Source organism: Phyllostomus discolor, chromosome 10 (assembly GCF_004126475.2).
Source record: "Phyllostomus discolor isolate MPI-MPIP mPhyDis1 chromosome 10, mPhyDis1.pri.v3, whole genome shotgun sequence".
Taxonomy (NCBI): domain Eukaryota; kingdom Metazoa; phylum Chordata; class Mammalia; order Chiroptera; family Phyllostomidae; genus Phyllostomus; species Phyllostomus discolor.
Genome location: NC_040912.2, coordinates 23,429,153 through 23,443,759, shown reverse-complemented (window position 1 = coordinate 23,443,759; position 14,607 = coordinate 23,429,153). Strand labels below are relative to the sequence as shown.

Genomic DNA, 14,607 nt, shown 5'->3' with positions numbered 1-14,607 from the left:
GGCCCACAACCGAGGCATGTGACCTGACTGGGAATCATCAAACTAGCGCCCCTTTGGTTCGCAGGCTGGCACTCAATCTACTGAGTCACACCAGCCAGGGCCATTAACATGTTTTTAAAGTGCCCAAATAATTCAAATATGTATCAGTGGATTGAGAACACTGCTCTAATAGGTAATATATTTGCACTTGCATCAGAAACACCTGGAATGCTATTAAAATAACATTTTAATTGGATTCATTCCAGAACCCCTGAAGGAGAATTCTATGTGTGGGGTCAAGGAATATGCATTTTTTCAAGCTGCTCATATTTCCTAATGCATATTCAAGTTAAAAACCCACTAGGTTTCAGTAATGAAGACACGAAGAAGGGTCTGGTTGACACTTGTGGCTAAGATGGAAAGTCCTTTGGTGCCCAGTCACCCTAGCTCTGTGCCAAGCTTTGGGAAAAAAAATGACTGAACTTATGCTAATGAGCTAAGGAAGCTCCAGGGGACCCATACAAGGAGTGGACCAAAAGGGGTATTCATATAATTTGGAAAAATGTTATCTGTGGATTGGTATAGGACCAATTCCCAGGATGTGGTATTGTTCATGAGCTAATGTGACTGTGCAGTTCTTGCTACACCTGTGGAAGAAGGGTTGACTCCTTAAACACTTCAAACTTAGCTCAGGTGGCTTGTGGGCAAAGTTGCCCCAAGGAGGCTCAAGAGGAAGGGTTGATAAAGAGGAAGAAATCAGACTTTTTGCTAATCAGGATAGGTAGGAACCTCAAGAATGATAAATTTGGGAAATAAGAGATTTGACCACATCAGAACTCTAAGCTTTGTAGCAGGTTACACTGTTTATAACTAAAAGAAAATTATCAAACTAAACTTGGGTTCCTTGAAATAAGACTACTTCTACCTACTCTGAAACAGACCTGATTATAAATATTTTGAGAAACTACATGAAATTGCCGTAGGTTCTCCATTAAGGTTCTCTCTCTAAGGTGGTTTCTCACAAACTGTCTTTCACTATTGCTCCAACTCTCATCACATTGAGTAATATCAAAATAAATAAATAAATAAAACCATTACCAACACCATTCCAGAAATAAATTAATTTTGTGCAGCTCTATCCTATTTACATAAATCTAAAGTCGTTTTCTCTACATACCTGCAGCACATAAAATCTTTAGTGTTTTGACTAGTTGAAAAGAAAAAAACGCAAAATTCCCATATCTGTTCTAAAGCCCACTCAGCACTCCACTCCCGTATCTGAGATTTTAGACAGTGTACTTTGAATGAATCACTCATGCAATGTTATGCAAACAAGTAGCAACACCACCGTTTATACAGCATATTGAAAATTTATCACACATCTCAACTTGTTTCTATTCTGACGGAGAGGAAATGCAACAATTCTAACACAGGAATGCAATCTGAAATGAGCTTCCTGCTATTGGGCTGAGAAAAATATAAATGTTTGGAAAGGGAGCCATCTGGTCTCTCAACTTTATAAATCTTAAAAATCACATCTAAGGCACTAAAAACAGGGTGCTTTGAACAGTAGAAAAGATTCCTCATACTAAGCATGGTTTCCTAGCACATCAAAATGTTCCATATACTCAGTCAATTATATCTGCACTTACAGGTGGAGCAGGCATACCTTGTGTATAATGATTATGCAAGTGCTCTTTTGGGCTGAGGTATCTTTAGAAAGATGGGCCCAAAACCGTGCTGCCTTATGAACAGTTCACCATAAAAGCTTAGTGTGAGGTTAGCACATATCAAATGATTATTGTAAAGTAAAATTCCATATTTAATTCTCTGTTGATTATATCCATTTATTTTATTGATCATTTTATTGTACTTATTGAGGCATAGCAATGTTTTTTCAAACTATATGAGAGAGTTTATTTAAAAAGTGACAGAGGTAGTAGAAGTGAGCCAGCCCTGACTGGTGTGGCTCAGTGGGTTGGGTGTCAACGTGCAAACCAAAAGGTCACGAGTCTGATTCCCAGTCAGGGCACAGGCCTGGGTTGTGGGCCAGGTCTCCAGCTGGGGGTGTGAGAGAGGCAACTGATTGATGCTTCTCTGACAGCTCAGTGTTTCTCTTCCTCTCTTTCTCCTTCTCTTTCCCTCTCTCTAAAAATAAAGAAATGTAGTCTTTGGGAGAGAGAGGGTGGGGGAGAGAGAGAGAGAAAGGAAGGAGGGAAGGAAGGAAGGAAGGAAGGAAGGAAGGAAGGAAGGAAGGAGCGAGGGAGGGAGGGAGGGAGGGAGGGAAGGAAGGAACCAGCTAAGTTGTGTAGGCTCCTGAAAGAAGTTAGAGAGGCAGAAGGGCCCTTGGAGCTTAGGAGAGGGAAAGGCAAAGGTAACACGCCTGGGGGATGGCAGGAGGGGGAAAGAAAGGCAGGCACTGGCATGCTCCAGAGAGGGACAGAGCACCCAGGCACAGCGATTTTTATCTAAGCGTCACGGAGAGGTTGCTTCCAGCAGGCTGAAAGCCAGGGAGTCACCCATGTGACTGACTGGTGGGTTACACATGAATCAAGCCAGGCCAGCTTAGCCCGTCAACACTGAACATTTGCTGGAAACATAGGTAAGAAAGCCACTTTTATAAACGAAGAAATGCTCTGGAAAACGGAGACAGAATTGTTGGTTTCAAAGGGACCTAAGAAATGTTCCAACTAAATGCAATGTGGAAAGCTTCATGAACCCTGATTTAAACAGATTGATTGCAAACAGGCATTTTTGAAACAATGGGGGGCAATGAAACATGGTCTAAATATGAGATGATAGTACAGAACTATCGTTAATTTTGCTTAGTGCTATAATAATACTATCATGTTTAAAAAGTAATTTACACATGATATACATCTTATCTGGAAGTTGCTTTAAAATACACCAGCAAAACCTTTTTAAGTGTGTGGAGAGTGTCAGATGACCAAGAAGGGCAACATGTGAAATGCTGTCGAGGTGGAGGCAGTGATGACTATGTTACTAAGTACTCATTATTTTTTTGCTTTTGCGTGTTATTGAAATTTCCCATAAATTTAGCTTTAAAAACATCAATAAGTAGAATGAACAGAGTCAGTTCCAGAATGTTTTTATGTAACTTGAATTCCGTGCTACGCTTTAAAGAAGAGAATCATACCGGTTGCTGGGATGAAAGGGAATAGAGAACGTTGGCTTGAGGAGCAAGAGCATGGCTATCGGTGTTATGCCCACGTGAGCATGCAAATGGAAGGCTACCAAAGTGGCTGTGAAGTAAATCTAATAGAATTCAAATGTAGTTTCTCCTCTTCATTTTCATGAAAAGGAAGGATGCTCCCTGATTATTCAGGATGCAAAAAAGGACAGGTGGTCTTGGTCCACGAGATTACCCTTCAGCAGGTCAGACCAGGTTGTCATTTTGTTCAAATAATCAAGGTGAAGTAAATTACTAGGCCTACAATGTGCGCACAGAAGTTCATTACCAGAACCAGAATAAGATCAACGTCCTAGCACAGTGAAAGCCATTGGAGTCTACGTAACAAGGATTTCAGGAAGCTCTGAGACCCAATTTATTAAATTGAGCGATAGCAACGTGGTTTATCCCACAGCAACAGCGTCTAGGTGATCGAGTGATTAAAGGAGTGGTTTTTCCTATAGTGTTTTGAAAAAATGGCAATAGTGAGAATGAATCATGTAGAAATGAAAAATAATAGGCTTAATGTGAACAGGAGTTAGTTACCAAGAGACCTAATTGTGCTTAGAAGACCAAACCTATAAATAATGCAAGAGGGCTCTGGTTGTTTACTAGGTGGATATAATGATCGTCCTCTTTCTCTGTGGAAAAGAGATTTTCACTGACAAGTTTGCCCAATTACAATTCCTAATTACAAGTTGTGACTGTACCTCTGGTAGAAAGGGAAAAATGTACTTTAAAAACATTTTATCCCGAATAGTTACAGTGATTCCCAGGTTCACTGATGCTCATAATATATGTGAAAGTCCTTGTATCAGGAGTTACTAGGAAATGATAATCAGCTCCCAGCGGAGCAGCTCAGCTAGGTCCCCCATTGGGAGCCGGGAAGGCTCACTAACTGCGGGACAACAAATGGAGCGTTGAGGGACCATCACAGACACATTACAGTGTCAAGCTGATTTTATGAGCCACTTAAAAATTAGGAAATGCTAATAATCATTTTATGACAGGGCTCTCATAGGCACAGAAACAAAACCAAAATCCCCGAATCAACTAGGATGCTAGTATTCATAAAAAATTAGAGGAAATAATTTAATGATAGAAAAATTAGAAGTTTAAAATAATAGTTTATATCAATGAAGCATGTAAAAATTATTGGGTGGCGAGTAATAGATACCTTAGCTGAAATATGCTTTCAAAAATTATGTCTGTTCTTTAAAGCAAGCTCTTTTGTTCCTTTCTACCTAGTTCATTTTCCACATCTGTTCTTTTTCTTCCTATGGCGTAATAATCTCTACACATTAACAGATTAATGTGAGCCACTGGGATAAACTGGCCCTTATATTCTGGGCATAACTTCAATACTGCTTGTAAAATGCAATCATTTAAAAAGAACAAAATGGACCAGAGTTTAAGCAAAAGGGTAATGACAAGGGTGTCAATATCATTTAAGCCACTTAATTGAAGCATGAGATTTAATCATATTTGTTCACAAAAAATAGCATAATTGTAGTTAAATATTTACATCTCATGTTCTATAAACTTATTTAGATTTAATTTTGATAGAGGGAGAATTAAAACTTTTCTTTCTGTGCTTTATGTTTATAACCTTATTAATCAATAAGTGATGCAGAGGGGAGATGGGTCCCTGCCATGTGAGACAAATAATTGAAGTTCTCTTTCTTTTTTGTGGTCTAGATTTGGGGATACATCTGCATTACACTGGATCCACATAAACAGGCTGACGTCAGATCTAGTGACAGGTCAACATTACTATGGGCATTCATTGGCAGGAAGGATACAGAGGGGCTGGGAGATTAGGACAGTCAGGGCTGACTCTGGGGGTTACTCTAGTTTCATCTTATTTCTCAAAAGTACATTGATCAGGAGACAGCATGGGGACAGCATGGAGCTTCAGAAAGAGCAAATGTGAAGTTATTTGTAGAAATCTCCGCATCTACAATATTTTCGTATGATACTCTTGGTTAAAAATGCATCACTAAGTGATAAATACTGGAAATATATATATACACACACATATATATACACACACATTTTTAAGTATATGATTGACACTAAATAGTGATTGATATTGCCCTTTAGAGAAGTCTTAAAGCAAAAAATAACTATATTGTCACTATTACCAGTCATATATTTTATTCTAATGCAAATATAATAGTAACTCTAGCTTCAACTTTTAAATATAGGTTTCAATGACATAGTCACTGATCAACCCATAATTTAGCCTTCTAAATGCCATCGAAACTATAGAAATGTGGGCAGAGAAAAAAAGACAGTAGAGATTACATTTCTATTCAAAGCTCATACATAGTGACTCAAATAGTATGAAGCAAATACGAGCTGTCTATTCACTTAAAAATTGAATGGAATGTGGACATAATTTCATGTTATTTTTATTCCTTTAATTGACACTACTATAGGAAAGATGGCTGTGTCAAAGGCCCTCTAAAATTTCTGTATAATATTCAAGGATGATTCAAGTTTAAAAATTGCCAAATCCTGTCAATGCCTTCTTTATTTTTAAAAAGATGTTATTTATTTATTTTTAGAGAGAGGGAAAGAGAAGGAGAGAAACATTAATTGATTGTCTCTCTCATGCCCCCAAGTGAGGGCCTGGCCCATAATCCAGGCATGTGCCCTGACTGGGAATCGAACTGGCAACCTTTTGGTTTGTGGCATGATGCTCAATCTGCTGAGCCACACCAGCCAGGGTCTGTCAATTCCTTTTTTAAAACACATCTTTCCTCTCTCTTTTAAGTTCTTATACCATTAGATAAAATATCCCATAATACACCATTGTCCATATCCAAAGCTTTGCTGAGATTCTTCACTACTTCTGTTTTCCTATTGAAAAAGCCCTCCTCCCATTCCTTCTTCTCCTCCTTCTGATGTTCAAATCCTCCAGAGTGTGGCCCTTGTATCCAACTCACTCATGGAAATCCTAGGCAAACTGGCCAATACACTGTTCCCCAAACACACAGATTTTGCTGACTGCCATTTTCATGAGTCATCTCAATCATGGATATCTATAGTATATTTCCTACCATAAGAAATAAATGGAAGCCCTTTGTTACACACTTGTATTCTCTCAATAGGCTGAGCTCAGTACCATGTAGGTAATGTGAAACATGTAGTATGCTTTCAATAAACATTTGTTTTATAAAGTAATGAATGGTACTGAATGATACTCAGGAAGTTTGAGTTGCCTTAAGAAAGAACAGATCTTATCCTGTTTTTACAGCTTTCTGAGAGTACTTAATGTTAACACACTTACAGCTCTGTACATTGAGATAGGAATTTTATTTAAACACACTGATTCTTCATTATTGCTATCGATTGAATTGTGCCCTCCAATATGATGTACTTGGAGATGTGGTCTTATGTTTAGAGGGGGTCATTTGATCATGAGGGCCAGACATCCAAGATGGGATTGTGCCCCTTATAAGAAAAGACCAGAGGGCTTGCTCTCTTTCTTTCCACCATATGAGGACACCGTAAGCCAGGAAGAGAAATCTCACCATGAGTCAAATTGGCCAGCGCCTTGATCCTAGACTTTCCAGTCTCCAGAACTATCAGAGACAAATTTCTATTGTTTAAGCCACCTAGTCTATAATATTTTGCTATAGCAGCCCAAGTAGACTAACACAACTTTTAACACAAAGTTTTAAGCTTTAAAAGTTTTAAACTTTTAAGATGTCTAATATTTCTACAGACACACTTGGTGAATTTAAGGAAAATATCCTGTTAGTAACAGAATAACCAATATCTAATTTACAGAAAATTAGGTAAAAATTATCAGTGATACTGGGAATGACTGATACAAAATTTTGCTTCATTATTATTTTACTTTTCCTTACCAATGTAAAGGAATTTGGTCATAAATAATCACATGAATTCTTATGTATTTTTCACGCTTTTCAGGAGTATACTGATTTTCTTTTAAAGTACTTTGTGTTCTAATGTTAATAGTTCAGAAAGTATTTTCTCACAGTTTTGAAATCCACAGAATGGAGACTTCATCAAGACTCTATTTACTCAGAATAGAATCTTCCTGTCTTCTTACACCTGAGTTATTCCAGCTCCTTTCAGGGTAAGGCTGAGTCTCACTGATTTGCTTTACAGTAAGTGTTTGTATAGAGATGGTAAGCCGTTCCAGCTGCTTACTTCTTGGACTCTGGGAACATATCTGCTTTTCAAATCCTTTGAAATGCATCACCATGGGTAGGTCCTACCATTGGAACAACTATGCTACTAGGAGTATTGATAGTAAAAATAAGAGTCTGACTATAAAGCCACTTTATTGTTAATAGGTGGTGAAAAATAGGCAGGTGCAGGTGACTGGATAAGAGAAGACTTAGGAGGGTTGGCTAATACACTGGTAAAAGAGAACTTTGTGTAACATTGTCAACTATTATGGAAGCTTCAAGTCTTTTGAGGAGAATTGAACCACGACACGTGACTTTGTGAGTGTTCTGTGGAGAGGTGCATATTATACAAGCTCACACATTCTTCCTTCTCTGTGCGTAGTTAGTAAATTATCTCCTGATGGCCAGTTCCTGGGTGTGATTTATCGTCTTCCAGACAGGAGAATTAGGAGGGCACTCTCTCCTGTCTTTCTCATCTTATGTATTATCTGGTTTCACCTTTAACTCTTTTTATTACTGAAGTTTTTAGAGTCAAAATTTTATTCCTAAATTCCCCAAAGAATGCAGCGATTCCATCCTAGAGGCATATATTTTACTACTGTGACAGCCTCTAGAGTCCACTACTCTCATAACTCTAAAAGAGGCCCTTTGTGGATGAATTGACCTAAAAAGCTTTTCCCCTAGTGACCAGGTAAACTTCAGGAATTTTCCAGTCCTACTGGGTAATGACTATTCAGTACTATTAGAAGCTGTGACTGTATTATGGATGATATGGTTTTAGAATCTAGACCAGGGGTCGGCATACATTTTCTATAAAGGGCCAAATAGTAAGTATTTTCATCGACTATACAGTTTCTATAACAACTACAGTAATCCCTCTGCATCCACAGGAACTGATTCCAGGACTCAAGTCCCTTAATATAAAATGGCATAATATTTGCATATAGCCTACACACGTCCTCCCACATACTTTAAATCATCCCCAGATTATTTATAATATAATGTAAACACTATGTAAATTGTTGCTATGCTGTATTGTTCGGGGAATAATGACGAGAAAAAAAAAGGACCACATAGTATGCATCAGCAACAATGTAGTATTTAAGAAAATTCCCATCTGTGCTTGGTTGAATCTGCAGATGTGGAACACGTGGATATGGAGGGCTGACTGTGCTCAACTTCGCCTTGTGTCATGAGGGCGGCCACTGGCCACAGGTAGGGAAATGGGTATGGCAATGTTCCAATAAAGCTGTAATCATTAAAAAAACAGACTGTAGGTTGGATTTGGTGCACAGGCCATTGTTTACTGATCACTGGTCTAGACCAATAGTTTGATAAAATCTATGGGATTGAAATTTCTACCTTTAGAACCATAGCACAGTATAGTTAGCTCTCATATTTTATGACACAGGAAGAAACAGTAATTTAAAGTTAATAGCATTTAAAGTTCTTTCGGTAAAAAAAAGTGCTTAAAGAGTATACAAATGCAAACAGGTTACAGAGAAAAATCTGTTAATGGTAAAATACAATAACCACTTTTCCCTCTGCACACAATGTGTTTCAGAGTTCTTAGGTTCTTCTGTAGCTTCATCAAAACCCTTTCTGGTAATTTTACTCAAATTACTATCTTCTGCCCTAAGCTATGTCTATAGCTGCATTCCAAATGCACACTTGGATATTTTTAATTGGCTCCCCTGCTGTCACCTCTAATGCAGAATATAAAAAGTATACTTTATAAAGTTAACTCTACTTGCAGACCCAAGACTTTTCACCATTATTATAACTATTCTTAAGCTAAAAGTATTAGAGTTTAAGAATCACATGATCATCTTTGACTTGTTTGTTTCTATTTCTGCTGCTATTGCCTGCCACCGAGTCCTAAAATTATTTTCCTCTATAGTATGCAGAAAATCCACTTATTTTTGCCCATTCCCACCACTGTGGTTTAGGAGACCCTATAACGAAATCCTTGAATTGCTACAACAGTGAACTAGCTGGCACCTAGTCCCATGGGCCTTATCCTAATTTATTCTGCACACGCTGACAGATAAACCACCGCGTTCATCAGGTGCTTGCTCTTACTATTTATTGAACAAGGTCTAAAATACTGATCCTGACATTTATAGCCTTCTGTGAAATCACCCCAGGCTCCAGCTCACATCTTCAGAGCTTCAGAGTTCAATCTACCCATTTTTCTGTGAACACATTTAATGTTTTTATTTTCCTTACCTCAAATGTGTAGCTTATAGAATTGATCTTATTTTGTATTCTTTTTTCTTTTCTGCTAATTCTAATATTAAGGTACAAGTCAAGCCCAAGCTCATCTGTTAGGGTCTTTCTTAAGCTCTTTAGCTTCAAATTACTGCTTTTGCAATGGATCGGTTTCAGTCTTGAACTCCTACATGTTGGATAATGTCACCGGTGATGCCGTTTCCCTAACAAAGATAAGCTCCCTGACTTGTACCTCTACATTCTTTCCTGACACTCCTGGCTCTTTCCACACAGTCTTCTGAATGCAATCACATGTGAATGAGTGACTGGAATTAGAAAATTGGATACATTAGAGAGGATGGGGGTAGCTTCTCTACAGTCTTTGCTGATTGATGCTAATCCTTACTACACAGTTATTTTAATCATTAAAAAGCAGCACTAGTTGGCACTTTGAAAGTCTCTGACTGGGTAAAAACAAAGGTGAAAATAGCAAGAGTCTGACAGGTCCATCATCCAGAGTGCCGAACACAAGCATAACCATCGAGGAAACAAAATGTTGCCTTTTGGCCATTCACAAAATACATTTCTACACTCGTGATTCTCCCCACTTCATGTTTCTGTACAGATATTGGCACTAAGGAAAAAAATCTTTAACTTAGCAAGGCAAGAAAGATTATCTTCATATGGAATTTAAGTGGGCTCTTCTTAGTATATTTATGCAGAAATGACTTTCTTTTTTCAGATAGCTTGGAAATAGAAAAGAGTACCAAGATAGAGTCAGTTGTCTGACAAGTATTCCAAGCTCAGAAATCATTATTGAAGTACAGGCAGAGGAAGAGGAGCCAGTGGTAGGAAACCAGGAGTAGAAGAGTCAGAAAGGCAGGAGACAGTGGCATCGAGGAAGCTAAAGACTGCTTTTCCCCATGGGAATGGGTCTCGGTATCAGACACGACAAAGTAGTCACCCAGGGTGAGGAATGAACAAAAGTCTTCAGATTTGGAAATGAAGAGATTACTAATAATCACAGAAAAAAACAGTCATTTTGCAGACTTTGTGTCAAAAATACAAAAGGTCCATGTTACTGTTGTTGCTTTCAGGTCTACTACGACCTACACACACATCCATCAGGGCCACGACCTAACAGGAAGGGGGAAGGATTCAACATTTAAAGAAGACTGGGTATGTGCAAAGCACTGTGAGAATCATTATATTCTAAGCTCAGGGGGAGGAAATAAATAGCCCAAGATTCGGCAGTTGTTAAGTCAAAAAGTTTGCAACTGAAGCTGTTTCCACCAAATCAGATTTCTTCCTGTGGTAGTCTATAAAAATACAGCTTTCATCTTTTTAAATTAATTTCACTTCAGACTTGGATCCCTGGGTATTTTCTGTGCATAGGTTATAGAATATGAAAATCGGAATAATCCTAAAAGATGATTTGGTCTAACCCTCTTATCCTTTTTTTCATCTAAATAAGCCAAGACAAAGAAAGTGAAATAAAGAATAAGACTCGCATTGTATTAGTGAAAAAACAAGGACTAAGACCTGTGTTTCCTGATTCCCAAACCCACACCTGTTTTCATTATAAACTCCACATAGCACCCACATTAAATTCACATGTCTGCTTGATTCAAGGAGGATTTAGTAAGGCAAGACAAGAAGATCTCGTGTCACTCAACTTCTCGATAAATGGTTTTAAATGGAGAGAATGACTGAGTTTAGATATGTACCTAAGTCTCCATAACTGTAAAATGATACTGGTAATTTTTAGCTAAAGCTGATGGTGGAGGACACACAATAAAAATTAAGTATATAAAATAATATCATAAAAATAACTAGGTAGTTAATATTCTTTGTAAACTAAATTTTATGTTTCAAATAAAGACTTATAAAAGGATGATTAAACAAACAGAACATTTGTATTAAAAAGTAGCTCTTTTTCTCAAATGAGGACAATAAGCTTCACATTGTAAAGGAAAGGGGGGTTCCAGGTCACAGCAGCAAAAGCTGGAATTCTATTCTGTATGTTCACACTTGTGCATCATCATCAAACATATAACTACAAATGAGGGAGCAAAACATGTTTTTATGAGTCAAAGAGAGGCGGTGGCTGCATTTTCAATTGTATATTCAGCTACATTTTAGGTATGTAGGAATTACATTCTAAAAGTCATATGAGTAAAAACAATCATGTACACTCTAAAGACTGACTTTGCTATACGCATAAATAACATTGTTCTAAAGCTTCAAAAGCAAGTGTTATTCATAATACCCAATGAATAATACTGCAAGTTGGAAACATTTCCATCATGCATTTCTGCAGGATTCCACATTACCTAGCAGTGCAGACAGATTGCAGCCCACACATGGCAGGTTTTGAGTTCATAAATCTGCACGTAAAAATCAGTACTGCATATGAACAGAATCAGGGAGAGCCATGGCAATGCTATGGATGTCATTGCTGAGAATTTCTGAGAAAGTTAACCAGTTATATTACATTGTATGCACACGCATGTACAGTGCAGATGGGCAAGGATGTAAGGATCTTATTGACTGTTAAGGTGACAAGCCAAAGTGTCATGGAACACCACTATCCAAAAAAGCTAACAACAAGCTGCAGCATACCATCTGTGTCACAGCATTCTTAAGAGCTTTGTCTGATTATCTCCTAGATATCTATGAGGGAAAAACACAAGCAGAGAAATTGTGGGCTAATGCCAAAGAGCAAAGGACACAATTTAAAAAGACAAGTTTCCATGTTCTGGGGTTAGGCAGAATAAGTAGTAAGGAGATTCAGATCTGCTCTGCTCTGTGGGCTAAGCATGGCATCAGAATGACAAACTCCTCAAGCTGGTGGTGAAGTTAGAGATGCTAAAGAAATGAAAAGCAAATCATTCTGCAGAATGAGACCGAGGCCTCCCACCTCTTGCCTGTCGTCCGGGCCCACAGCCTTCCTGTGCTCCAGGGCTGTCCTGTTGCACGCTCCAAGGGACTAACTGGCACCGGCGCCATTTGTGTGTCTTCCACCTACAAGAAAAGCAAAAAAAAAACCTCATGGAGAGGAAGCAAAAATGCCGGGCAAATCAGAGACACGGGGACATAGAAACATGACTTTGACCTCTGCCAACAGAGATTTGACTATGCTCAGTCCTACCTAAATTTAATTTAGATCTCCAAGACATTGGAATGAGCAGCATTAAATATAAAATATTCTCTATGGCAGTGGATACAGAATTCATCATGGTCAAGTTCTGTAAGAATAAACACTGCAGAGAGCATTTAGCCTTTTCAATGACTGGCACTCCAGCAGACATACCAGATGGCACCAGAGTGATGCATTTTGTCTAATTAAGGTACATACACTTTCTGTTCAAGTTACAAAACTACATTCTTGTGATAAGCCTTTTGTAGAGTGCTCTTTCCCTTAGCATTGCAGTGGTAACTCAGAAACTGCAAGTGTAATACACTTCACAAAAACAGATCCATCAAATAAATACATTTCGGCTAATAGTTCTCAGTGTTTATAGTGTCAACATGCAATTATAGTATTTGTCATCTCAGAATTAAATATAGATTAATATTAGTTAAGATGGCAAATCTGCCATCAATTTCACCTTAAATTGCTATTTTGTGATCACACATTCCATCAATTGATGCCATAATATTTCATCTGTTGTTGGAATTGCAATTATGTACTACATCATGTTTCAATCAGGAAATTTCTTTTAATAGTTCTGAAGAAAAACTTCTCTGATATTTGTCAAGATGATGATAGATAGCTTCAATAACCTTCATTTTCTTTGAGGTGGCCCAAAATTGATAGAATGAACTTCTTACTAGCCTCATTGAGATAAAGATACATTTCAGCAGCCAGAACACCAGTCTTTAGTAGGAACAGGAGCTCTTTGGTGCCAAGAGAGGAATGCTTAGGTGATTCCTCAAAGGAAAAAGAATTGCTTCCTAAAACATATGTTTTATAAGTATTAACAACTTTTATGCGTTCCTTGAAGTTTATGTCAACAAAAGAAATTTTCCCTAACTTCTGGAGCTAATAATACAGCGTGGAAATTTATACAAGTAATTGTCTCTCTGGAGATAATTTTGGTAGAAGAACAGCTCTTTCAAAAAGGCAAGAGGTCACACATTCAGCCCAAAACATCCCAAACTCCACTGAGCCTGCAGGACGGGGTTGGACCTGAAGTACTGTGCTCAGTGCATCGGTCACCTGTTTTTCCTTCAACTCTCTTACCTGTAGCTTTGGCACATCTGAGGGGCCTCGCAGGCCTTCTCTTCATAGAGAGGGTCCGAGCAGTCCCTGCCCCCATTGGCCGGCAGCTGAATGATGACCCGGTGCCGAGACTGCTTCTTGATTCCGGAATTCCCTAGAATGAGGCAGCTTTTTAACCTCTGTACTTTGCACTGATAAAAGAATCTCCAAAGACCAGCCTGTGTGGAGAAATTACATTGCCTCTAGCTACACATGATTCAACATCCCTGAATGAGAGTCCTCATCTAGTCTAATCATTTCCTAAATTCTCCCAAAGACCGCTTATATTGAAAACTCAATCAATTTATATTTAAAATTCGAAGAATGAAGAACACAGTTCCATAGTTAACTAGCTTTCCTAGTGCACAGTTGCAAAGTAATTGCTCTTTTGTATATTTTGTTCCCCTTGAGAAATATGACAGTTCTAATTAATTTATTTTCCTGTACCTTAAGTTTATTTTCCTGCCATTTCACATAGCCCTGCTTACCACATGGGACTCATACACATCTAATGAATCCTTCTTAGGAGACTATATTCCTTGTTTTAATGTGAAATTTTCTCTTTGTTATTCACTTAATTTGAAATGCATAACTCATAAATTATTCTAGTCATTTATTACTCATGTTAAACAGCCTGAGATCTTCAATTCAGGTTGCATTTCAAGCATCAGGGCTATAAGTAGTGAAATGAAAGTCATTTTGTAGAGGCAGAATTTTTAAAGAAACATTTGAAATAGCAATAATTACTCCAAATTACTCTCAATAAATCCAAATTACGTTAAAGAACAAAGGAAATG

The 14,607-nt window shown here is 38.0% G+C and overlaps 1 protein-coding gene across 3 annotated transcripts in view; it reads right to left on the bottom strand.

Annotated features, from left to right (window-relative positions):
* The window catches only part of THSD7A (thrombospondin type 1 domain containing 7A), a 349,815-nt gene that overhangs the window by 57,838 nt on the left and 277,370 nt on the right, over positions 1-14,607 (bottom strand). For all 3 annotated transcript variants that reach the window (XM_036010570.1, XM_036010569.1, XM_028525671.2), the window contains exons 10-11: positions 13,793-13,925; positions 12,467-12,570 (exon numbers count right to left, since the gene is read on the bottom strand). In XM_036010570.1, the coding sequence (XP_035866463.1) occupies positions 12,467-12,570; positions 13,793-13,925 (237 nt within the window). The remainder of the gene's footprint in view (positions 1-12,466; positions 12,571-13,792; positions 13,926-14,607) is intronic.